The following is a 27993-nucleotide window of genomic DNA, read 5'->3' on the forward strand; positions in this document are numbered from 1 at the left end:
GCAGGCCTTATATGTTCTCAGATAAGGGGACGGGGTCTTACCTGGCATTGGCTGCATGCTTCTGTCCATCTAGCCAGACTTTGTGCAATTGGATGTTTCTGCAGAGTTTAGGTATGGATGCCCTTCCCATAGGTGGATCTCGAACACGAGATAAAAAAATAACTCCACAATTCAGTACTACAGAGTTAACAGTCTTTGTAATGAGTTTAAGCACTACATTTGTAACATTTATAATGTATTTAGAAACAATTCTCAGAATTGACTTTACATAGACTTTAAATATGTCATTTTGGTGATCAAAGATGAGTTTTAAAGGCATAAAATTGACTACAGGGACACTTTAAATTAGGATTTTTCTTTTTATGAATTCTGTCTTCAAAACTATTTTTTAACACGGTCTTTTTTTTTTTTGACTAGTGCCTGTGCTGTATAGGCTCTTGAGTTAAAGTCTCATCCAGTTATAAACCTTATTTCACTTGGGAGCAACACATTCAACCTTTGATGCTCCGACAAACCAAAAGGTGGTGGATGAAAGCCGTAACAATTATTTTACAGAGATTCCTGGAGTGGATTGTCATTTGTATGGCATACCAATGGGAAATTAAAGCAGACACTGTTTTCTGAAGACTCAAGTTTTTTTTTCTGACTCAAAGTTACCAACCACTTACACAAAGTAGCAGCATGTAAATATCTTTCCAGACAACAAGATGACAGTGAACAGGTTTTAAGATAGAATTCAAAACCTTTATTACAAAAATAAGTTACACTCACCTCATTTTACAGTATAAAACAATTTATTTGCTGGAATGCAAAAACGTTGTTGGCCACCAACAATAGTTTAAAACTGCTCACATCTTTTCAAAAGGTTGCAATGTTACAGCTTTATCGAGAGGGAGTTAACTGTGTACAAAACCGGTTGAATGGTTCGGTCACCTGCTTGCTATATATGGAATATAAACTGAAGCTGCAGTGTCCTTTTTTCTACAGAAATGAGTTCATATCTTGCCTGTGATCACAACCACAGGAGAGTGGCAAGCATTAATATCGATCGTTCGAAAATAGTCATGATTGATTATAAAACCTACATAATTCACTGAACTGGCGTTCATGAGAACTGACAGAAAAAAGGACACTGCAGGGCTTAGCAAATGCAGCGGATGCATTTGTGATGTTTAAGCCAATACAAAAGTAACATTTTATTCCAAACTATCATACAATCATACACCCAGTAACTACATAATCTGAAGAAGCAAGGTAGCTAATTCAGTTGAAAGGAGGATAAAAGCAGGGCTTGTTCCAGCTCATCATATGAGATTCATTTGCATGCCCAGTTTTACTGTTTGCAATGTCAGAGCAGCAGCGGATTGACTATATTACATTAAGAATATCTGCTGAGCTGCTGCCCTTGTGCATATTTCATAAGAAACAAGCCCTGCTCCTATGCTTTTTTTTTTGTTGTTTTTTTTTTGTAAGTGTCCCTATTTACAGTACAGGCAGGGTAGTTGAATCCTCTCTATTGAGGTAGTTAACCGACCCTTAAAAAGACAAGTTCTGAAAAGAACCACGTTCCTGGAATGCCTGACTTGTCCATGTGAGGTGGCTACACCAAAAACCTGCAGATGTTCTCTACCAGAATCCAAACGTTTTAGGTTAACATGGACATTCCCACAAAAAAAATTGTAGTTAGCACAAAAATATACATCAGCATCAAGCTCCTTTGAGCCACTTCAAACGCAGGAGTAAAAAAAAAAAAAAAAAAAAAAAAAAAAGTGCAAAACACATCTGACGTATTGGTATCCTTGAGAGTCTGAACTTCAGTCCCAAAATGTGGCATGTTTAGGCGTGGACTATTTAAGTGGGGGCAGTAGCGAGTTCATTTATTTAGACGGGCTCCGAATGTGAAAACTGCAAGTTGGGGATTTTGTTTGAACTCTTATGGTTTGTCGGGAGTGGCAGTACAGGAGATATGCTTCAATACAGGCTGGAATATCATTGAGTTTGCTTTAACCTTATGAACACTGGTAGCATCCGGTGTAACCCCAACAACAAGTCAGTCTTCATACTACCTGGTCAGGACCAGCCTCGACCCCCTTTCCCTGGTGGAACAAAAGATATGCATGCTTTATTTATGCAAACACAAGTAATGGTATATAATTAGTCAGGTTCATGCAGGACCTTTACAACAAAAGCGCAGGAGATGGTTATCCAAAGTTTGGAAAATCCAGTTAAGAAGGAACATGATCTGAAGACATCTGTGCCAGTAGCCAGGTTTCCATCCAAGGAAGTGCAACGTATTAATACAGAATTTTATCTCAAATAAATAAGGAAAATAAAGAAGCTAATGCAGACCACATAAAAAAAAAAAATTAATACACAAATTTTTAGGTCACAGCTACATCTGTCTCTGGGGGAAGAAAAAAAAAAAAAAAAAAAAAAAAAAAAAAAAAAACAGCGATTTGATGTCAAATAAAGGCAGTTAAGCCCTGTCATACGAGCTGCTCCACTTCACCGTTGTCTTCTTACATTTCCTATGTAATAATATGCAGTGCTTCCCACACAGACTTTACTTGAGAGGGCCGCCCACGTATGACAACGGCCGCCCAAGTATATTTGGAGACACATTTTTGCTTTTATTATTTTTATCCTCCTATAATTTTATATCTGCACAAGGTAATGAAACCATCCACGATCGATTAACTAATCGTTTCATACCTGCTCGTTATTTGTGCATCAGAACTGTTTAGTCCCGCTGACATTCCCACGGGCGCTGCATTTTGCGAAGTCACAAGGGGGCGCTGTTGCGCGTTCTACAAGCTCATGCAACAGCGCTTCAGACTGCTTCAAAGTGATTCTCAATCAATGAAAAGCACATATTTATGCCAAGCGATTGCTAATGAACTCAAGTTGATGAATTATTACAATGTCTACTTCATGGCCTTTATATAAAATGTTTTAGACGATTGTAAGAATCTGAAAGATCAGCCTGCAATAGTACAGACATTTCAAAATAAGAGTACCTGTGCATTTCGGGCTTGTTTATAATTAAAAGTCACACGCTAAGTTTTTTCTTTTTCTTTTGGGCATTATTGGTATTTTGGTTACACGATAAATTGTATTTAATTTGATTTCGATTTAATTCATAGTAAATTATTGTAGTCTCCCCCACAGGAAGAAAAGACTAAGAACATTATTTGACACATATTATTCATTTTATAAATTTTACTAGTAAAAAAAGTGTCCTGTTCACTGAGAGAGACACTATATGACAGCAAGGAGAACATAGGAAAAGGTGAACCATTTAAATGCTGTAATTTAGCACAATTTACAATGCATAATAATGCATATTATTAGTATGTGATTAAATGTAATATGCTATGCAATTAAAATTAATTTCAATAAATAAAAATACTGTTAAAAATCACACATTATTTGTTTGTCACATGTAGTAGACCATTTTTGTGCCGTGGGTAATAGGAGGATTTTTCGCCCGGCTACCACCACAAGTATATTTCAAACCTGTGGGAAGCACCGATACATGTGAAAATAGGTAGGCTGGTGGCTGGTGTAGGCTGGTGAATTACAATTGTCTCACTACTCTGTACATTTTACAAATGGGATGCAAAAGATAGCCTACGAATTATACGCAATACAAATTATACTAATATATGCAAAATTATGTATGGAAGCATTTTTTTTTTTTTTTTTTTTTTTTTTTGAGATATAACAAAACTTATCGGAAAAAGGCTAACTGGATGGAAACAGCCTGGACACAGCAAATTTTGCAAATTTTTCTTTGCGCATATTTGCTTTGTCGATAGCAAAACAGCACAAAAACTGGATGGAAACTTGGCTAGAGAGTGGCACAACATCTTTGTCGATATTAATCTGTGTGCTAAAGCAGCACAGTTGAGAAATGAGCATGTTCAGTTGCAGGACTGATTTTGCTGGAGTACAACTGTTACTCTTACAATTAATTCCTTAAATTTGAGATGCATTACAGCAGAGGCGGGGAGACAGAATATTTACAACACATTAAGTTTCCTGAAGAGTCAATCTTTAGACTAGTTTTACAATCCTCTATCTTTGCGCATGTGAGAGTGTTAATACAGGTCTCTTATTTAAAGTTCAGTAGCAGAAACTGCATTTTGTACGTAGTTTGTAAGTTTGATTCACTTTTGTTTAATTAGTAAAAACATATGGAGTTGGTTTCATAAACATTTACACTGCACAAGGCATTTTTTGTACATCTTTTGGTATAATTATGTTTCTACTCCATTTTGTTGAAACAGAAACATTTAAACGGTAGTTGGAAAACGGTGCTGAAAACTCTGTTCATCAAAACGAAGACTGATTAAAAACAAGAAATTGATATTGCCACCCCACCAAAACTTAATATTCAGCCAAATTTGCACGGCCGCTGGAATTTCGGTGCATTACAAGGGCAAACATAAATATCAAAAAGCTGAAAAATAAAGAAATTTTAGCTACATCGCCCAGACTTCATTACAGCTTGTGCTACAGTACTTGAGTACTTGAAGACAATTTGCATATGCAGCAGACTAAAACAATTCAGTGTACTTAAGTGCTGTGAATATAATTTCCAGAAATGAAAGGAAAGTGCAAACCTTTGGTCCATTTCGTCCACAAGGTGCCTTGCATATGTAAGCAATATGAAAAGGAGGGGAAGGAAAAACAAACGCCAAAACATGTATTTTGATCACTGTCCTTTGTCATGGTAAAGTCTACTTTAAAAGACCGAACATCTAGCCTACAGGGTTTCAAAACCTCCTGCCAACACTCCAGGAATGCTCCACCCACACATCACGTACCACTCGACATCTCTGCTGGACGCCTCCTCTGGAGCCTCGGCCGCCTCGGCTGGATCCCGGACCAATGCGCTGAGAGAAACCGGCCCGTCCTCGGGTATTGGTTGAGCCACGGCCTCTGGACAGTGTGGGGCCACGGGCTCCTCTGTTGCCTCTTCCTCTAACGTGAGCTTGAAAGTCATCGTAGCCGTAGTAGGGGTCGTCGTATCCGCCTCGGTAGTTGTGATAGTCATAGCCATAGTAATCGTAATAATCTTCATAGCTGTAATAGTCATGGGGATACGAATAACCTCCTCGAGCTCCTCGGCCTCTCACTCTTGTCGGGGCGTGCATATGCGGTGGGCCGTAGTAATAATATTCATCATACCTAAAACAAAAGCACATGGTTTAAAATATAGACAAATCAATGTGTCCCCATTAAAATGGCCTTATTCAAAGTCTTGATTTTGTTTTTGGACTCCACTAGAACAGGTTTACATTCTTAAATGTTTTGTTCCGAATATTCCGTTTAGTTCCTGTCTCTATGAAGCCTCTCCTTCTGAAAAGCCCAATGTAATTGCGTAATTAATGACAGAATTCTCTTTTTTTTTTTCAACCCTTTAACAATTTACATTACCCCGTTAGATGATCTTAGAAGTCGGGAGTTTATCACACCAAGCGTCTACAATGGCGTAAACACCTGTAACTCTGGTAGACGTAAATTTCTATTCCAACCGTCTGACCCGATTTCGCTTGGATAAAGCAAACCAGTGTCTCGCTAGTAAAGTTGATGGATGAGGATTGCGGTGACATACAGGAGTCGTACAGTATAAACACGAGTGAGTCCGTTATATTAATGCACAAACAAACTGTGTGTGCACTCTCGACGCACTGATCGCACATTGTATTTAAAGGTGCTAAAGAGGATGTTTTGTTTTATACATTTTTGCAATATTACTTGAAACTGTCTTTACTAACTGATAAAAGACTATTAGGTGCACTGAAAGGAATAATATTAATATACATCATCTGTGCACGAGGTAGGGCCTTAAAAACATCAGCCAATCGCGAAATGATGAAAAACGCGATGATCGCGTAAACGATTGGCCCTCTGGCTTGGCAATCACTGCCGTGACGTTCCTTGTGAGAGACGTGCGCGGCTGCACTCTCCAGTAACTTTCCACACTCCACAAGCGCCGCATGCAATGTTTTTGTCAGGAGACAGGAGTAACATCTGCAGATTATGAGTTACCTGCGGTGAGTCCGACATAATGAATCCACTAACATGACACAGCGAATGCCGGTGGTAAACACTCGTGTTCCAATACTCATGCACGAGTTTTTGGAGGCGTTCCCACGAAAGGGATTTTTTGGACTTTTTTGGACTCCTTATATCATTTGGTGTCCTTTTGGAGTCTCCAAGTGTCCTTTTTTTTGGAAAGACACCTAAATCTACCTTGGAAAAAGCTTGCAGAAAATAGTTTGAGAGAATCATCCTTCAATCTGATGGTTTACTTTGCTGGATTTAGAAAATGATGACAAAATGAACGTGTTAAACAAGATAAATGGTGTATGATTAATTTCACGGTAAGAGTGTGTGAGGTTATCGCACAAAAGGGTGCAATAAAAATTTGAATCAATTGACAGCCCTAATATACATACAGAAGTCAATGTAAGTGTAGACCTCTTACTGCTGCATCTGGTAAAATCTTGGTTTTAAAAACTGCAATTACAAATTATACTATTAGTCTACTATTATATGCTCAATTTCTTTTTTTTTTTTTTTTTAATGTATGGTGGAGATTTGATAAACATTTTACAAACATGATAGATATGGTAGAACAAATAAATAAATAGGCTAAATATGAATTATATTTTGCACAAAGCTAGTATGAAAGGCTCCAATACAGATCAGCACAAAAGCACTTATGCACATCCCGGGCAGATGATGATGCCCTTAAAGCAACATGAAGCCACCGGTGAGCAACGCTTCGCAATGAAAAGTTCTTAACAGTTAGAGAACAAAGAGATTGTGTGCGCGCAACACACAGAGTATTGCTTCTAACAGTTTAGTGAGCCTTTTCATCAGTTTTAATTTCCAGTTACTGTGTGAATGAGTTTTTTTCAGTCCTCTAATCTGAAAACCACACCATTCAGAATCACTAATACACTACAGATAAATACTGTTAGTTTAAACAAAAGCCTGTATTGTAATTGAAATCTACAGACGCAAATAGACAGAGCGCAATAAAACAAACAAATAAGTGTTTTGGATGTTTTCTTACCACTTGTCTGAATCAACATTATGAAAAGCCAAATAACCCAAAATCTCAAAACTGACCAATGCATGAAAAAGAATGGTGTTGCCTGTAGTGTCTTGCCTTAATCAAATCCCTTCAGCAGAGGGGAAATCTGTGAACTAAGCTGCGTTTCCACCGCAGGAACTAGGGACTTTGGGGCGGTACTCTGTGTGTTTCGACTTTCGACCGAAGGTACCAGGGTCTAAATGAAGTTCCAGGTAAAAATTCCCCCCTCAGAAAGTCCCTGCTCACGAGATTGTACTTTCTCAAAGTTCAGGAACTTTTGGGGGTGGGACTTGGGAGCTGAACATGCTAATTGGTTGAGTTCATGCAGCATTTTGATTGGTGGTTGAAATAAAATTCTGTATGGAGTCAAACATTTTTAAAAGTCCGTTGTGGTGTGTGAGAGTAACCCTGCGTCTAAATCCGCTCCCTAGTTCCCTAGGTCGTGAATCAGTATATCATGAAAGTGAATGTAGCTGATTCCCTGATCAGTGCCCTGACTACTGAACTAGGGAGCTGATTGAGACACACGGTAAGAGTTGTTTGCTATGAACTTGCTATCTTTCCTGGACTGGGAGGAGTCCAAGGATGTCACAGGACTAATTGGCCCAATCTTCTTGGTACTTAAGACTGCGATTGAAACGTAGACAGCAACAGGTCTGGGGGAAAAAAGTTCCTGGGTTAAATTGTTCCGGGTAATTATGGTGGAAACGCAGCTCTAATTAATCTTCGGGCTCCTCACAAAAAGTATCAGAAGGCTGGAATATTAAAAGCATCAGAACAAAAGTCTAAAGGACTAATGCGCCGTGTCATTTTGCACTGTCATTTTTAGTCCTTGAGAGCACCTGAAAAATTCTGCCATGTTTCTCCATTTGAGTTATGCGGGGAAGAAAGTTGTGAGACAACGCTCATGAATGGCTATAAAACAAACTTACATTTGAGTTTTAGCAGCTTGTCTCTGGGCCTTTCGCTCTTTCCTCTTCTGATCAGGTGGCTTTGCAAAGACAATTTCAATTTGTTCCCCTTCCAAATCCTTCCCATTCATTTCAGCTAGAGCCTGTGGGAAAACACTTTGATTAAAATCTGTGCATAAATTACCAAAAACCTCAAACTATCCAGAGGAAGAGATACTTACCTTAACAGCACCATCTCTCTCATCGAAGTGGATGAAGGCGTAGTCTTTAAGCTTTTTAACCCTTTCCAGTTTGCCAAACTGACAGAACGTCTTCTCGAGATGTTCTTCCGTTACTGTGCTTGCCAGGTTTCTTACAAAAAGGACTTTGACCTATGGAAAGTTGCGCATTATAGGTTAAAAATTGCAATAGTGCCTCGTAAAGATGATAATTGTTTTGTGATAATTGTTTTTGGTATCGTAAGCATATTTTCCAGCAAAAACAACTATATTGTGATGTATATGGTAATCATGAAATAAAATTACTCCTTGTGATGCAAGACTTTGGTCATATTAGACAAAATGCTACTCTTGCATTGTGCTAATGGAAAACAACGTACCTTGGCCATGACTTCGGGGTCAGGGTCTTCTATGGGATCAGCCCATTCTACCGTCACCACATTCCCCCAAACCTTCACTTTGCCACTCATTAACCTACGTCGCGCTTGGGCTGCCGTTTTATGATCCTCGTACTCCAAGAAGCAGAAGCCTCGATTCTTCTTTTTATCATCAGGCTGGTGATATAAGATGACGTCATTCAAGCCCTCTGTTGAGATTAAGAATGAAAAATTATTTCCTGGAAAACTGAAGCTTGTTTTGGCAAATCAAATACAACACATTCAATAATTAACTATTGAAACATACAACAAATTTATCAACATTTATTAGCAAGATGGTTTAACTTTTGAAAAGGAAATGTATTAAAAAAATGCATTGTTCTTAAATAATCTTATAGTAAAGCCATTACAATAATACTTGTGTTAAATATTTTAATTTAATAGTAATATTATTATATAGGCATGTTGATAATTCAACAAACTTAATGATGCCTGAGATTTTTTTACTCATCTGATCGCTCCTTTCAAAAGACAAAGCACACATGGTATACTGTGCAAATGAGTGTACAAAACTTTTCGTTTTATAAAATAAATACTTGAGCTGTGTTATGTACTGGGGTCAGATATTACAGAACATAAAAATGAGCTTCAGTCAGTGTTTGTGCTCACATACCCATGTGAAGAATGATTAAAGTCCACATGAAAAGACAAACCAATTATACTTTTATCTATCAGGAACTGATGTGATGAGTGTGCATTTGAGGGTCAAGTTCATCCTCCAGACCATCTCAATGTAACCCAATGGATACACTATCATTATTTATTAAATTATAGAGGTTTGCCGACTTTACAGATAACTAGGGGTGTATCGATATATTGCAGTACGATATTACGCAATGCAAAAATGTTACGATATGTATCGTAGCGTGATGGCGATACTTTTACGATATGACGGCAGTCTGATCTTATTGGTTGAGCTGCCGACGTGACCTACTCTGCAACAGGAGGTGGCAGTGAGAGAAGCCGGGTTGTCCCCACAAATTAAGGGTGCGTCTCAATCAACTCTCTAGTTCAGTAAGTGTTTCGGCTGCGCCTTGCATGCGTTTTTAGACACGATATGTGAACGGCCCTTAGGATTCTTAATTCTAAGTTCATGTTAAACTTAACTTTTTTCCAGTGACAGACAGACCTATTCAGCTGTTAATTTGAATACAGAAAGTTATTAAACCTTGAAATGTGATCTTGTATGTACAAGGAAAATTATTGAAATTTGTTAAGGTTTTTAAAATAAATCTTACTTGAATCTCAGTTTCATTTTGTTCAAAATATTGTGATACGTATCGTGAACTCAGTATCAAGATACGTACATATCGTGACCTGAGAATATCGTTACACCCCTAAAGTTAACTAAAAGTGGAAAATCTGTCTGAAAACCTATTAATCAGCCAATAGTTTTTAAAATAAATAATACCAACAAGAGTTTTCAACTTAGAAATTAATAGTGCTAATGCTTTTTAGAACACTACCAGTAATTACTTGCAAATGAAATAAATTGGAAGAAATAGCTAAGATTCATTACTATTGACAGATTTTTCTCATTATTGTCGTCATATGAACTATAGACAAATTATGTACAGGAAAATGAGAAAGAAAAGATACATTTTTTTTTTTTTTTAAAAGGAAAAGTTGGAATGGCTTTGTATACGTTATATATCCACAAGCCTTCATATAAACGTTTTATGTTTGCGTTTTAAATGCATTTGTGTTTCTTGCATTTTTTTTTTTTTTTTTGCACATAACCATTTCATAAAGTTTATTTTGTTAGAAAAGAGAGAAGTATGGAAAACTAAAACAGACATGCACTTGAACAGCAAACAAAAACTAGGGCAGCATTTTTCACATTAACATGATTGATATTACCATGAAATTATGATTAACTCAATAGAAACTTCAAGTTTATATCCTTACTGTAACAAACTAGACCACTCTAGAAAATAAATGATTGGATCTGCATGAAGCACAAGTGTCATCTTTATTATTCACAATTGAATTAAATGAATTAAGATGAAAGTAGTGTTGTCAAAAGTACCGACTACGGTACCTATTCGGTACTAATATTTTAAAAACGTGACGCTTTGAGTGCTGTTGAGTGGATTCGTAAACATCTCTGATTGGCCGTTGTTTTCATGGCTCATCGGTTATGTCTGTGATAGGCTTCAATGATCAACGCTGTAAAAACGTTGTAAATAGTCATCAATTAATCTCTTCACTAAGCGCTTACACAGATACACACGGGAGCGTTTGAAAGCAGGCGTCTATCGCGGATCGGTCCACTGTTAGACGCCTGCTTTCAATCGCTCGCGCTCCCACTTTCAAATTCATATCCGATGAGCGCATCAACACAATGGCCAATCAGAGATGTTTATGAATCCGCTCAACAGCGCTCAAAGCGTCACATTTTTTAAATTTCAGTACCGATAGGTACCGAAGTCGGTACTTTTGACAACACTAGATGAAAGCGATGCAGTTTCCATCCTTAAAGTTTATAATATTGTTGCTAGAACCCTCCAGTGCAAATAGAAAAACTATTACCAACTATCAGTGTTGATTTTCCTGTCATGTCAGTCGACCTCTGATGCAAGCATCTGGATTACACCAACACTTACCAGTAACTTTGGCAAACTCCTCCACGATCTGGTCCTTAGTTTTGCTCTTAGGGATGGACCCCACAAAAAGACGATTGTTGGCAACAGAGATGCATACACCGATGTGTTTACCAGGTCGAATTTCATTGTTGTTACACTGCAGGAAACATTAAAATAAGAATCCAAAAGACTGAGCTGACTCTGAAAGGTGGCTAGAGACAAACAGTAAGGAAAATCGCTTACAAGTTTGACCGCTTCCTGCGCAGCCTCTTTAGTGCAGAAGGTGACGAAGGCGTATCCTCTGTTCAGCCCGCTGAGGGGGTCCATCATCAGACGGAGATCCCATATAGGCCCAGCTTTCTCAAACAGAGGGACCAGCTCATCTTCAAACAGATCTCTCGGGATCTTTCCCACAAAAATCTATGAATGTTTAAAAGACATCAGACCAAGATCAGCCATAATAAAACATTTTAACAATACATTTTTGATGGTACAATGTGTGCATCCGTCATTTGGTCTTACTGATATTAATCGACTACAGCACTAACCTCTGTGCCGACGGTGGGCTGTACTCCGGCATGGGTCGACCCTGGTGGAGGACCACCGTACTTGCGCTGGCCTGTCGTCACATCAAGCGTATAGCCAGTTCTCTCGAGCAAAGCCTGGAGAAGCAGCAAACAAAATACTTAAATAACAGTTCCTGAAGTTATTAGTGGAAAGAGAACGAACCATGAACAGCTAGAGAGAACAAGTAAACTTGCTTTGATTTTGGCCTCATCTGGTCCTTTAGTGGAGTCTGACACTTTGGTCCCCTGTTTCTCCCTCTGTCTGTATGTCTTCATCACGCCGCAGAGGAAGGCACTTTTATTCTGTTAGAAACATGAGCAATAGGTGAGCAGGAGTGTTTGTGTGCCTACAAGACTGACTGAATAACTTATGCAGCTTTAATAAGGATTCATCTATATTTGATTTATAAATGAAGTTTTACTTTACATTTGATGGGTTGAAAATATCAATTCCTTGATTTTGATTTTGATGAACCAATAGTGATTATTCAATCCTAATAATCTATCTTTTACTCAATGCCGTTTTCGGTTTTCAAACATTATTTGTAGGGCCTCCCATCCAATAAAACGCAATAAGCTTTGTGACTTTCATATGAAAGTTTTAGCTTTCAAATTCTTTTAATCTAATTTTATCACGAAATTCAAACAAATACCATTTTGTGTCTCTTTAACATTGAACCGATCCTTTTATCCTCTTTACTACGAGTTACAACACTAAATAAATATGAATGAACATCAGAAGGAATGCTGAAATACACAGTAAAACTTACTGAGATGAACCATTTTATGTAATCGATCAATTAGTGTTTCAACCACAGAAAGACATCAGTAAAACAGCTTGTAATTAATGTCACATGACGTTACATTTACCTCAGGAAAGCCATTCAATGGCCATAAACTTGTTAGTCAACGAGAAAAATAAACTCTAGGAGTGTTTTGCTAAATATATGCACTGTATTGCATATTCTTTATATTTTTACTTAACCTGTTCTTCAATATTTATTACATGTTTAAATAATTCAGTCATGAAAAGATATGAAAGCCATCCTTTGAATGTTTATATTTCAAAAACATAAGTTATTAAAAGCTTATTATAAAAACTGCCTTGTGCAATTTAAATGTTTGTATACAAATCAGCTGGTAATTTTAAGCTTTAATATTATTATGTACCAACGGACAGGATTTCTAATGTACCGTACCTGATATATATACCAGATGAAGAGATATCGAATTGAATGAAGATTGAAAATCAAATCGTAAGCTTATAAACTTCGATTTTGACTTACATTTGTGCTATCGCTTGTCATTGTTTATTTATTCTCATTTTTTACTTACTCTTCACTTGCCTTTAACAATGTTTGAACTTGAAAGTTTTTTTTTTTGTGGCACCAAAATTGGATTTGAGAAATTTCACTGGTTTAATAGTTTACATGACAATGAAAACTATCCTTAATTTATTAAGTTGATTTATGATAATTACAGATAACTTGGATAACTGCTGTATTCAAAAAGTGATTCTACTAAAGCCCACATTACATATCTGATTAACAAATCATGTTTGTAATTTTCACTTTATGTACATTTTTATCCTTGCCTTGTTATTTTAGCTATTATGATTTAACAGATCTCAATTAAAGAGAAATCATAACGTGTAAAAATTAAATAATGAGTGCCAAAGACATAAATGTAATAAAAAGAACATGGATAAATGAAAAGAAACCAGGTGAAATGAAAGTGTTCTCAGAACATTAGATGTACAAATGCATTAGTTTTGCTTTCTCAAACATACCTGAACATGCGACAGGTCGCTGTCTTTAAACTGCAGGAGAACTTGCAGTGCACCTTCTTCATTGAACTCTTTCAGTGCTTCAATCGCCCGATCATCGAGATCGCTGTGAGACACGAGCCCTGCACAAAAACACATACTTAAGCCACCACAATCTGTCAATACATTTAAAATAACTGGATATAATAAAGGTACAATTTTAAAATCCTGATGAAAGAGGAGATCTGAACTACTGCTGTCATTTCCTCGACTGATGTCATGTGTAATTTGACACAGTAGAGCAGAGCCATTGACTGGATCTAATGGACAGTGCTTTATAAGCGCTAACCATCGAATCATGACCAGATGCTGTCATTGTCCCGCATGTGTGCATTTGGCAGCATGCTTCCCTGACGCCAAACTCATTTCCACGGTTTAATTTGCTCTTTAGGTACAAATCAGTTCATGCAAACTTAGAAGTAATCAGTTAAGCCGATACCAATATTCACACTTGTCAACTCAAATGGTTATCGGTTCCTCCAATATTACACTGACCAATAAAATGGTGCCATTTGGTGAGTGTCTACAAATAACAGCCAACAATGGCGTTGCATATGGTCAACAGGACAAAACAATGGCTTCAATGTATTGTTTGCATAAATTACTGTAACAGTCATGCATTCCCAAGAGAAGTGTAGACAGTCCGACACAGATGAAAATAAATGGTTTTATCTGACCACCAAACAGCTTTACACATTGCAATTGTTCTGTATATTAGTTATCGGGCACATGAATATGGAATCTTGAAAAAAAAAAAAAATAAATAAATAATAATAATAAATAAAAAAATAAAAAGGGTAACTGCAACTTCTCACAAATTTGACACTTCTGAGTTTACATTTCTCATTAGTGATGCTAATAATTACCCAGTTAACTATTGCTTAAATGGTTAAAAAAATTATTTTAAAGTAATTTTTCAAGTTATTTTGAAAGCATTTGCTGCATGGTTAAAAAACACACTACACATAAAATTGACATTTAAAAAAAATAAATACATAAAAATGAGTAAATCATCTTATAACAAATGTAAAATATAGCTGCAAGCAGCGATGATGGGCCCAAGCTCGGTGGCTCCAGGGCAACTGTGCATGGTGGGCAATAGGTAGTAGTAGTAGTATAAAATACAGACCATGATTTTTTTCAAAAAAAAATTACATTCAAACCAAAATAGCTGACTTCCTGTTGGTCTAAGCTAATGGCTGTAAATTAGAAAGTTGTCTGGCTTGATGAGAACAACATACATACTGAGTTTGGTGACTGTAGGTAAAACTAACCCCCTAACTTTAGTCAATACGTGGCGCTACTGAGCCCCTCCACCATGCCTGTTTTTAAGGGATTGCCCATATCTACTGGTCGACAATATTGATGTGCGTGTCAAGTTTCATGCAATTTGAAGCATGCTAAGAGCCTCAAAAATAGAGAATATTATCAAAGTTTGATGTGTTGCCATGGCAATGATATTTAAGATATCACAAATACATTCACAGTTCTACATCTATGTGTTGACATTATACTGATGAAGTTTGAAGGAAATCCGTTAAAAATAAGAGGGTGATCTCAATGCATTTTGAAAGTGACACTTCCTGCTGCCACTTGGTGGCGCTATAACCTTGACTCACAATAGTCACATCCATGTGACCAGCCTCGTACAACAAACACACAGCACAAGTTATCAAAATCGAAGTATGCAGAAGTTATGATACTTCCTCTTTCCCTTTACTCGCCATTAATACTTTGCCTCTTCACCGCCAAACAGTTCGAGATCAAATCTGCTGACAATTTTACATCCTCAATGTCTTTACTTCATGCTGACCGAGTTTGGTGGCGATCGGATTAATCACATAAGGAGTGTATATCAAATTCCAGAGCATGAGTTTTTCAAACAACCCATAATAGCTGACTTCCTGTTGAGCTGCTGTCTAACTAGGAGCATGAAAGTTGTTCAGCCCCATGAGGTCTATGTGTACAGAGTTTCATACTAATACATGCAAGTGTGTTTGATATATGGACCAAGTTTTGGACCCCATTCAAGAGGGCGCCATAGAGCCTTTGTGCCACACACAGAGTTTTTGAGCAAGTTAAGGCTCCCAAAAAGCCACGGAAGGTTGAAATAAATAAATAAATAAATAAATAAAAAAATAAATAATAAAAAAAAATCCTTAGGGGATCAAGAGGGCCCTGCACCTTAGTGGCTTGTGTCCTAGATACCAGTAAATAAAGCTAAGCATTACAAGCACTATAAACACAGCTATAGGCTATTTTAGTTCTGCTCACTCCACAACAATTCATTTCAATTTAATGGTATTCTTTTTCTTTCTTTCTTTTTTAACGCCATGTTTAATGGTATTCAGAACAGAAGAATGAAAAACAAAAGTAGCTGTATAAATGCCTAGCCAAAACGAATTCATTTCAAGCGAAACTGAAACCTACCTCTCACAATCGACATTAATCCAAATGTTTCCATATTTGAGATGTATTTGGATGCTAAATATATGTAAACTAGTACTAGGCCTGGGCGATATTTATCGACGGTACGCCTTCATCGATAACGATAGAAAAATTTTCGATATAACTCTCAATATAGTTTCACTTAAAAGCATTAAAATGTAAACAGACATGAAGTTCGGTTGCATGAACATCCCTCAAAATCGCTCGGTCCCTGGATCACAAACAGTGTAACTACAATAACTACGATATATATGTATATATACACACGATAACTATGGATAACTACGAGTGACACGCAAACAAGCTGCTGTGGGGTTCAGAACACACAAACACATGAAAATGAGTGCTTTACCTGCAAGCGACGAGGAGATTGTGAATAAAAAAGGACATTTCAGCTTGTCTGTGGCAGTTTCATGGTTTCTTTACATCTTACAGTTGATCTACTTCAAAGTTCGTCTTGAGAGCAGTTGTCATGTCGGTATTAACAGCTGCACAAACAGCGTTTTCAACCACATGGTATCTTTATTTCTGTTACAAATATTCAAATTATCACAGAAGTACTGAGAAAAGTATATAGTTCAGTTTAGATATAAATAATAATGTCTATGTTATCGATAAAAAACAAAACAAAACAAAATAAATAAAAAAAAAAAACACTGAAAATGACGGATTTATCAATTACATATAAATAATTTCACCACCAGGTGGTGACAAGTGAAAAATGTATTTGATGTTGAATCTTGATTCAACATATTCTTTCAAACACACCGATTCATCAGTAATGAAACAAGAGTATTTATGAGTCACTGAGTCATACATCCAAACTGATTTTAAAAATTAATTAATTCAATTCAATTTAAAATTTTAAAATAGACTGCAGCAATTTATATTTTGTCAAAACCTCTGGTACATTGGATGTTATTTAATTTAGTTGTCATTCAGAATTATGATCTCAGTTTGAAAAACAAAAAGTGTTTCTCAGCTCCCAGACTTTTATTTTTTCCCAAATTCCGTTTTTTTCCATTTTAATTTTTCTGGATTCCGTTTTTTTCCGTTTTATTTATTTTTTGACTCCATTTTAATGGTTAAATTACATTTTAGTAATCAAAAAGCATGTCTAATTTATTGAAATAATGAATATTGTCCAATTTACCAACAATTTAATAAAAGTTTAATTTTTTTTTTTTTTTTTTTAGGGCCCTACGTTTTATTCTTTCCCCTCAAATTTTATTTTTACCAAATTCTGTTTTCTGGATTCCATTTTAATAATCAAAAAGCATGTCTAATTAATTGAATTCTTAAAAGCAACAATATTAATTTAAAAAAAATATTGTTTTTTTTTTTTCTGTTGTGTATTTAAATTTCTGGCAATCAACTGAACGCATACCATTTAATTTATCTTTTAATTATGAAATTAAACTTTTTTGTCAAACTATGTGCTGCATAACAGAGCTTTACTGTTAAAATTAAAACATGGAAGAAACACATATTATTGTTTAAAAATATATTAATAATTTATTGTTAAATTAATGTATCTAAATTCTACTGTACAACTATAATATTTTTTTGTCAGGTTAAATCAAACTTTTATTTTGAAGGTTTGCCTAGAGCTTTGAGTTTCTCTGTGTTTATGACGGTAGTTTTCTCAAATGAAGTGGTTAAATGCTGATGAAGTGACTTTCAGAGGAGCTCTGGAGATGAATTTGTGCGTTCATATAGTGAGGCGACAGAGGACGAAAACACTGCGAGCGTTGCATGCGTTTCAGCGTGCGTGCGCCTGTGTGTGAGGCGGTGTGAGGTAAATTAAACCGCGCTTCCGCATCATTCATTTCAGAGGCACACAGACATGCAGGATTCATGTTTAAATATTCTTTTTGTGGTTTACTATTCAGTCACTAGTCTATATCGCAATTTAATTTACGTGTACAGACCTGCTTTTAATTCATTCATCAAAAATTTGAAAAATTCCATGACATTCCGTGTTCTATAGTAAATTCCGTTTTTATGAATGATTCCGCGATTCTGTCCGCGATTCCGTGATTCTGTCCGCGATTCCGTGATCGCAGAAATTATAGAGCCCTATATTTTTTGTTTGAACTACCCGTTTAAATTGAGCAGTGTAACTTTTTAATTTTGGCTGACTGTATATTATTTTAATAATGAACAGGTTGATGTCAAGTTAGCAATGCTAAAACAGGATGCGCTTTCTGCCGTCTAGGTTTCCTTTCCATGAACTTGTTTGTGGAGCGAGTCACAAAAATGAACCGAAACTCAGCATATACTTCTTGTCGCAGTTTTTTAATGGTTCACAGACACACATCCATTCCAATTTAATTTTAATTTAACAATCTTGTCAGTTAACGGTTAATGATGTGTTAACAAGCTTCGGTTGTCCAAAATGAATATCCTACGTCTCACAATTCATTTCCGCCACAGAATAAAAAGACTAAAAAGGTTACTCCGACTATCTCGCAATTTGGACTTTACCACATTAAAAAAAAAAAGGTAAATCGCCACATTTTCTCTTACAATTTGGACTTTCTCACAATTGCAAGTTTATCTCACAGAAACCTTGCTTATTCTGTGGAGGAAATAAGTCTCCATAAACAATCAGTCCCAATAGTTAAAAAAATAAATAAATAAAAAATAGTACACAAAAACACTGGAAGTTGTGGGACATGCTTCCATTAGCCACAAACGATCACCACAGCACATGAAATCCTAATGTTAGATGCATAATGTCTCACCTGCTATGTAAATCTCGTCTAGTTTGACTGCAACTTGTCTAGGTAAGCCCGCCTCTAGTAGTGTCTGGAAGTGCTCTGAATGGGTAACCGCAGCTGAAGACTCCACTGGTTCATCCGTACCATTTCCATTTATATGCTCCGTGGCCATGTCTCCGTGACCTGTGCAGATGTAAGGGGCCAAATTAATCCAAAACTGGGTCAAAGTTAAGTGATCTGGAGCCTGACGGCTGTCTGCATCACTATGGAGGAAGTTTTTAGTAGAGATACAGATGACCTGTTAAACCATCAAATAATAATATTTACAGTATTTAAAGTAACTTATTTATTGTATTGCTTTTTTGTTGTATTGGCTTTAACATCCATTCTTTATCAAATGATAAAGATTAAATAAAACATCCCAAAACAAAGAAATTTGCAACCATCTAGACTACAAAATGTATTAATGTTATAAAACAACAACATTATGTATTGTTTGTTACTCACAAAATTGATAACATTTTTTATTATTGTAGTCTACTGATCATATAGTAATTAGGAGAGTCAAAACATAGCATAGCATTGAAACTGGTCAAATTATGCTTCCCCATAATAAACGGTTTTGTAATATCGGACTCACTGTTAAATGGCTCCATTTTGTGGCCGTTTTAAGAATTGCGTGTAAGATCGCCATTAAAGGATTGGTTCACTTTCAGATGAAAATTAGCCCAAGCTTTACTCACCCTCAAGCCATCCTAGGTGTATACAACTTTCTTCTTTCTGACGAACACAATCGGAGAAATATTACATCCGAGATTTATAATGGGAGTGAACGGGACCACTGAGTATGAGCTGAAGAAAGCTTCTCCATCCATCATAAACGTACTTCACACGGCTCCGGGGAGTTAATAAAGGCCTTCTGAAGCCAAGTGATGCAAAAATATCCATATTTAACAAGTTTCATTTTAAAGTGAACTAATCCTTTAAAGCACTGCGTATAAGGGGAGATGAGTCAACAACGGTGTTCAAAGGTAAAACTATTAAGATTTGTTACATAAATGTTCGTTTTGTAGTTTAAACTTGGCGCTAAAAAACAGAGACAAACTCACAGAGGCATGTAATCCGTCAAGTCATGTCCCAATAAAGACGTAACTTTACATGAATTAAATAAAACAGCCTTGAATGAGTGCATGTTGGAAATAAAAGTGCTGAATTTAATTCTCTTTTTCGTCTACACTCAGTCTCGTGAAGTTTTGTTCATAGTGCTGATGGCCATCGTATGTAACTTAAGATCCACTCATTTAAAACTCCTTATATTACATCAACGTCTACTATATAACATTTATTTAGCTGACAAACATCTAAATTATCACAGCTCTGTGGAAATCAATTCTCTCTGTGAGAGACGTTCTGTAAACGCACATATAAAACAGCGCTCTATCAGCTGGTATTTCATAATCTAGAGACCGAAAAAAACATTATCAATAATTCTGATAATATGCCAGAACAGATGGACTCAGTAATTGCAGTTATCGGGCACATAAACATGCAAATAACTGGTATCGGTAATGAAAAACCAATATCGTTCAATCTCTAAAAGACATTAGCAGATGTAAACATCTTTTACAATAGTAGACATTGTAAACAGACTGTGTGGTTACAATTATCATAATAAATTTTTCGTATTTGATATGCACAATAAGCAGAATAACTGCAAGAAAAACAAAAAAGTAGTTAAGGTTAGAAAGCATGAAGCTTGATGTGTCAGAATGCCAGTCGAGTCTAAAGCAAGGAACACATTATGGCAATGGCGTCTCACAGTCTGACGGCAGATAAAATAAACGGTAAATAAATAACTTTCAAGTTATTAGTTACAAAAATGTGCATCAAATATGATAAATATGGAAGCTCGAATGCGTGAGTGAACAGAAAACCTGATTGGTTCATGCGCATTTGAGCTTCTTATCCTTTAATACTTAATTTCCTTTAACTTGAAGGTGCATACCGCCACCTACTGCACGACACCTGCATGACAGCTGACGTAAAATAAAGGATCAGGCTTAAAGGGATAGTTCAACATTATTATCGGTCATCCACAGCCTCGAACGTTCCTAAGCGCGTTCAGGCCATCCTTAAAAATATTCTTGTTTGCCGTAACCCGACCGACCCTGTCAATTTAGGACCGACTCAAATTTTTTATTTTTTTTTTGCTTTAAGTCCAACCGACTTGCCAATTATAAATTTGCGTTAAGACCGACCAATTTTTTTTTTTTTTTACTCTTCAAACAACTAATACAAAAGCAATAAAATAAAGTTATATTTTAGTAAGTATTGTTAATATATAAATAACCTAGGCCTACATACAAACGAAGGCTACGTTCTTTCTTTTAAATAAAAACCGTCATCTATGTTTACACTATTGGTTAACGGATGTCACACTATGGCCGGTGCGTTCGCTTCGTCTCAACCCGTTGAGAGACGAGACGTGCTGACAGATAATAATTACATGATTGTGATAGCCTACGTATATTCCTCTGATTTCTTCAAGCCGCCATATTTACCATGTTTACTATGGTAATAGCGCGCATAGTCTTGGTGAACAGAACCCACATCGAATCACAAACAGAAGTTATTTAAAACACTTGCTGCTGTCTGAAAGTGAGTTTTGAGCTAAAATGATTTTAAAAGTCTTTAATGCTGGTGTTAGCTGGTAATCATCGGCGCCTCCGTCTCCACACACGGATAAACTCCGCCTTTGCTCGTAACCACTCCCTCCTCAAGCCCGAGCTGGCCCGCTTTGGACCAATGTATTCGGCGGGCCGAAAAACTCGGGCCGTTGACCCCGAGGAAGCCCCAATGAGGCACGATCAAGCCCCGAAAGTGACAGTGGAAAAGCGACTGGCCCTGGCACGCACTAGCACACCCGCTTTAGGCCCAACAGTGGAAACACGGCTGCCCCCAAAGGCATGGGTTGAAAGACCCAGTCAGTGACGTCACGATATGCTAATTTGTTTAAATTCATAACTACGTAATCACCATCACCAAAATTGTACTTTTTTTACATAGAAACTTAAAAAAATTAAAAAATATAGACCTACCTACAGACCCTTTTTTTTTTTACTGTTACTGCAAACCAAAATATTTTTAAGGATGGCCCGATTATTTTCATTTTTTGGTGAACTAACCCTTTAAGACATAATGCATGGATCAGTACACTGATACTGAACACATGCGCTTCTTTCTCGAGCGTATAAGTTCACTTAAGACCATCCTTGCTTGCTGGGATACTCGCCAAGACGGGCATGTTGACAATTGTGTGTGAATTTGTTCGTTCAAACACAAAACTTGAAAGAGACCTCAATATTTGCACGCTGTACACACGCTTTGGATGAGTGCACAAATCTCACAGCGCGCGCGTTCTCTCTCGCGGCTTGCACTCGAATGTTTAAATTGGCAAGGCTTAAATGAGTTTAGTTTAAACGCAGATAGCAACGTATGATGTTCAGTTCTCACCTGCGTTTACGCGCTATCAACACTCGGGTAATGACAGCGTAAATGACTGGTCATATAGAGCATACGGCACTCGCATTGAACAAAGTTTAGAGGAAGCCAGAATGCGTATCCATCGACAGAAACGTATATTTGCCTAACTCTGTCTGTTTTACTTTCTACAAACCATATTATAGATGCGTATGTGCCAGAGATGAACCGCGGTGCAAGTGCATGCCGAACAGAGTGTGGAGAACGGTACGGTTCGATTTTTTTTTACAAAGAAGCATTTCACCCCTAATCCACCGGTATTAATTTTGTTTTGCCTGTATTTTTTTGAATCTCAAATCTCCAAAAAGTGACTGCACCCATTGACTTCCATTATATTAATCAACAAGGACCAGTTTCAGCTAAACATCTTCTTTACTGTCCTATTGAAGAAAAAGACACCTGCATATTGGATGGATGAACGATGATATTTTGGGTGAACTATCCCTTTAGTATAGCCGATACCAATCAATTAAAAAAAATAAAAAATTAAATGGCCCTGATACCAGACATCCTTTAGATCGGATCAGGAATTACATACAAAAAAAAAAAAAAAAAAGTGGATTCAAGCTGAAGTGTAATCTACTCTATTAAAGCACTTCCTAGTATCTCAATGCAATATTCACAAAACATTCATAGTTTGACTGGCCTGATAGGTGTAAATCTGTGGTACTTTCAAAACAGCTTTGTTTGTTTGAACATCACAACCAGTCCAACACATTAAAGCCAATCAATGCTATGAAGTAGGACCATCTGTTTGACTGATGACAGATGGGGGAAGCGTTCGGGAATAACCTGTTTGAAAACAAGTGTTTTTGCAATTGTGTCTGCTAATGTAATTACACCTTTAAAAACTGAGCAGTTACAGCCTTTAATATACACTCTTCCCCTTATAAAGTCATAGATATTTTAATATTTTAGATACATTATAACTTAAGTTAAACTGCTGCTAGGAAAAAAAGCTGCCCAACCCTTTTAGTAAGTAATAAGAAAACAGAAAAATGCCCAGAAATGCTGAATGTAGAGACGGTTCAGATAATATCATGGTAATGAACGACTGTCATATATTGTAGGCGTGTAACAATACACCCATGTCACGATTCGATACAAATCATGATACTGAACTCAAGAAATGATATTGCAATATTTTAAGCCAAAATAAAGAATTTATTTTTACTTCATTATTATTAAAGTTGTTGTCCGTAACTGTCAGTGCTCTAGTGGTTAACATACAGAACTGCATGCGTCTCGCAGTGACGAACTGACCAGTCTAAAATAGTCAGAATATACATACTTATTATAGGTGTACTGTAGTGATTCATGATGAGACAAAAACACGGTTTGGAAAATGGATTCATGATGTACTTGCTCACTATATAAGTTTTGTACATTTTGAACAACAACAAAAAAAAGTTATGAACTGCAGCTTTAAAATTATATTTTATTATTATCATCAGTACCCACAAATATTACTTCATTGCATTATTATACATTATAGTCAATAGGGGTGTAATGATACACACCTGTCACGATTCGATACATATCACAATACTGAACGCACTATACAATATTATTGCGATACTTTAAGACATATGGTAAAAGGATAACAAAAATTAACTGTTGATTATAATGCTAAATTTGGTATTACATTGAATAGGCTTGGACTTGAACCCAATGCACAGGACAATGGTGATACCAGAATAAAAATATTCTAACGCTGAAAATACTGAAATATAGGAATATGCTTACACTCGGTCACTGACTAGATATTTAAAATAATGTAGGCCATTTTTTACTGGCTGCGATTATTTTATGCGCAACTTGTCAGAGCTGTGCGGCTCTGTGATCAGTAGTAAATGCTTCTCCATCTGAAAGCCAGAGGGCGCCATCGTGCAGAAACTCCAAATATGCCCTGCTGCAGAAGTAGATAACAAGCGTCATTATATGTGTGTGTTCTGTGTACAATAATTACATACATGTGTAATATATATATATATATATATAAAAATGTATACATGTATGTGCATATAAGAAAAAAAATTATAAAATATTTATATGTAATAAAAAATATATAAATATGTATATTTATTTATACATGTATATATTTCTTAAATTTATACATGTGCATGGATTTACATATACATAATTATTATACACAGAACACACACATATTCGGTTGTTAAGTCTGACGTCACACGACACCTTATTCTGTGTAAGAAGCCACATCATCTCACAGAAGGATGCTCATCTGTCATTATGAAGTGAGTTGGGAGTAAAAACATGTTATTAAATGTTGACTTTTGTTGGACAAGATGTTAATAAACACTTCTCATGTCTGGAAAGATGTTTGATGCGTGTTGCTTTTTCAAACTCGCAGTGCTTTCAGATTCAGAATTCGGAGCTATACTTCATCAAAGTCCCTTTAAGACAAGTCATTTCACTCGGCGGCCATCTCTGAAATGCCTCTTGGGCATCCAAGTGCAGCTCCTATCTCTTTGAATGGGGAAACATCAAATTCTCCAAAGCTGTTAAATTTCAAATTTGAAATCACCAATGAAATCTGACAACAACTGTCTCAATTTTTCCCAAATGCTCAAATCATGAAAAAAAAAAAAAAAAAAAAAAAGCTGGATCAAGCTAATGCGCATGCGCAGTCCTAAATGCGCGTCCGTCTCTAGTGCCTCATTTCGGAGGCACGCGTCTGACTGTTTCTATAGAAACCGGAGCTTCTAATGGCAGCTACAGTGATGCGATGACTTTACTAGTCAATGATTGGCTCTTATTTAGAAGGCGGGACTTATTCCGCCATATTGCGCGTTGCACTTTCTCCCATTCAAAACAATACGAGTGACGTGTTGTGTTATTCTATAGTCTTTGTACTTCATTCACAAGCTGCGCAAAAAAATTCATAATCGCACTAAGAACCACGTTTAAGCGCAATTTCAATGTTATTTTTCTTGAACAATTATTTTGTCTTTTTTTACCATCATATTTCACTGATAAGGTTTGTACTGTAAATATGATTGACGATTAAAGTTATATTACCTATGGTTCGTAACATTTCTTACAGATTTCTGCTCGTTGTAAATCAGATACAGATTAATTAATACAGTACCAGTAATGACAGCGATCGTGTGTGAGAATTAGTCATACCGTTTTCTCTATTAATTGTGAAGCTGTGGGTTGTAAATAGTTCCTTCAAAAGTAGAAAAATATATGCGATAAGTTTTGAGTTTCTAAGCTACTTTAGTGATAAATCACAGGACAGCGCTGACAAATAATTTCTGCTCAGTGCACGCAATCTTCGTGTTTGGCGCAGCTACTCTTTGTATGAATGTTCGTGCCACAATGCAGCTGCGCGAGCACGGTAGCTCGGATATAATAATTATTACATCCAATAGTCTAAAAATCGCTTGAATGTCCAAACTGGCAACCCATAAAACAAATACAACTGACAAAGTTTAGTGAAGACGCAAAGCTCACCACTCGCACGCCATCACTATGTGTTGAACCGGCGTTGCTTTTATGCCACTGACTGGACGGGACAGAGTCACATGGCTACACACACGGTAGTATGTTTTTAAGGGAGAAGTATTAACAGGAATAAAAAAAACGAAATAACCGACATGGGAAAATTACGTCGGTTAGGGGTTCTGAATTTGATTACTTCGATTAATTGTCCAGCCCGATTTCGTATCATGCGATAAAACGTGCAGCCCTAATAAACTTCCACATTACTTTTAAAATGCACTGACAGCTTTGTTATTAAGCACTAATAATATATAGTTCATATTATTTGTTAACTGTGGAAATGAGTGAATTATTTATGCACAATAAATTTAAACAAGTTGAATTAGTCTTTTCGATCCTATTGTGACAAAATCGTGAAAAAAAAAAAAAGTAGGGCGGGGCTTGATTTTGTCCGTGGGGAATTGATTGGACGGTTGTGGCTTGCTATTGGTGGATCTCATGTGAGTGACAGGTCTCTTCTCTGATGATGAGGGCGGGAAGAGATGCTCCAAAAGGGAGGGGAAGATATTCTGATTCAAGATCACGAGAATCATACATTGTGGACGAATAATACTACAATAGTCCATCAATAATCAATTTTGAATTCATGGCGACTTTAAGCAAAAAAAAAAAAAAAATTGTGTTCATGTCTGAGATTTTAGCATTTAATACTTAAGTGCAGAAACCGAATACGGTACAGCAAACACGTTTCTAGTGATGAATTTGGCAACTCTATTCTGTAGACATCAGCATGTGTAATGATCACATCCATGTTATTTATAATAATATATCAGCATATTATTAATGATAGCGCATTATAATCAAAATATCACTTTAAAGATCACCCTGGCATGGCATCGTTTCATCAGTGTCTCATCACTCAGACCTCCACGTGTTCCGCCGGCCGAGCAGTTCCCGCTTCACGAGCACGAGCGCCGCGAGACGATGATGTTTACAGAGAAAACGGACACTTCTGTCACGATATCAGTGCAGCTCACAAACAGCGCTTTATAATGCATCACTTCGCTAAATAACGCGATTAATGGCAGCATAAGCGACAGACTTCATCAACTCAAACACAAGTCAGGGTGGATAAAATGACATATCGTCGCGTATTCTCACCGGGCCGTGTCTCTTTGTTGTGTCAGAATGACAAGAACACACACTCGCTAGGCCACAACACACATGCGCTACGTGGACACTCTGCGCTGTGATAAAGCGCGTTTCTGCACCCCACATGAGCCTTTCAACCACTGTTTACACGCTTTCTGCGTTAAAAAGACACGAGAACACTTTCACAACAAACTTCAGTCGTGGTTGGACGTGTTAAATTTGTTTGTTTGACAACGTGTGCGTGCGTGCGTGTGTGTGTGTTAGGGGAGGGGGCGACATCGTGTTTGATCAGCAGCCACATCATGACTTTACCACACTACCTCCACGGGGACAGAAAGCGAACAATAGTCCGTGAATGATGCAGAAAATGTGTCAGAAAGCCCCTGATCTGACGTGTGGTGAGCTGAGCCGCGTGCGTGCCGCCACAGAAGCCGGTGCGATCCCTCTCTAACGTTACTCTCTACTGAAGCCGAAGCGACGCTTCACCGCCAACACAACGCGCGCTTGAAAGCTGAAGAGAACGTTCCCATACCTGTCAGTTAATAGCTTGGATTGTGTTGGGATAAATCCAGAGAGAAATGTACTGAGAGAAGATAAAGTGGCCAGATCCCGCCGTGTCTGCTATCTCACTCTTTTCAATAGGTCTGATGCAAAATGGCGGCGAAACTCATGCCGCGGGAGTTTTTTTCCGCTTCCGGTTGTACGGGGTTTCTCACACAGCCACTGGAGGGCTCACATTACACTGACTGCGTTCGCGTACTGCGCAGTGTGCACAGTGTAGTGCTTACTAGCTTAACCCTTATGCGCTCTTAGTTCACACTCAGGGTCTTTGGGGGCTCCAGGCAACAAAATGTCATTTTGTAACATTTTTTTATTTTTTTAAAATGTTGTTTTACTCTGTTTTATTAATGTTTTTACGTGACATTTGTGCAGTTTTTGGAGGATTTATCATATTAAATTTATACAAATAAATGAAAAAAATGTTTTTTTTAAATACAAAAACAGCTTT

General features: G+C 36.9%; 1 protein-coding gene across 2 annotated transcripts; it reads right to left on the reverse strand.

Moving 5' to 3' along the window:
* Positions 1-749: 749 nt before the first annotated feature.
* On the reverse strand, positions 750-27651 carry syncripl (synaptotagmin binding, cytoplasmic RNA interacting protein, like). Of its 2 annotated transcripts, XM_067367045.1 has the most exons (12): positions 27517-27651; positions 18849-19007; positions 13618-13736; positions 12024-12131; positions 11811-11924; positions 11506-11682; positions 11284-11419; positions 8621-8826; positions 8244-8393; positions 8044-8165; positions 4830-5193; positions 750-2096 (listed from the first exon to the last, which is right to left on the reverse strand). In XM_067367045.1, the coding sequence occupies exons 2-12, from the start codon at positions 18994-18996 to the stop codon at positions 2058-2060; spliced, it is 1683 nt and encodes a 560-aa protein (XP_067223146.1). In that variant the 5' UTR covers positions 18997-19007; positions 27517-27651; the 3' UTR covers positions 750-2057. The 2 variants fall into 2 exon arrangements, with proteins under 2 accessions (XP_067223146.1, XP_067223147.1); XM_067367046.1 differs by lacking the exon at positions 18849-19007 and having other exon boundaries at positions 27517-27638.
* Between the last annotated feature and the right edge of the window lie 342 nt (positions 27652-27993).

Source organism: Chanodichthys erythropterus, chromosome 18 (genome assembly GCF_024489055.1).
Source record: "Chanodichthys erythropterus isolate Z2021 chromosome 18, ASM2448905v1, whole genome shotgun sequence".
Lineage (NCBI taxonomy): Eukaryota > Metazoa > Chordata > Actinopteri > Cypriniformes > Xenocyprididae > Chanodichthys > Chanodichthys erythropterus.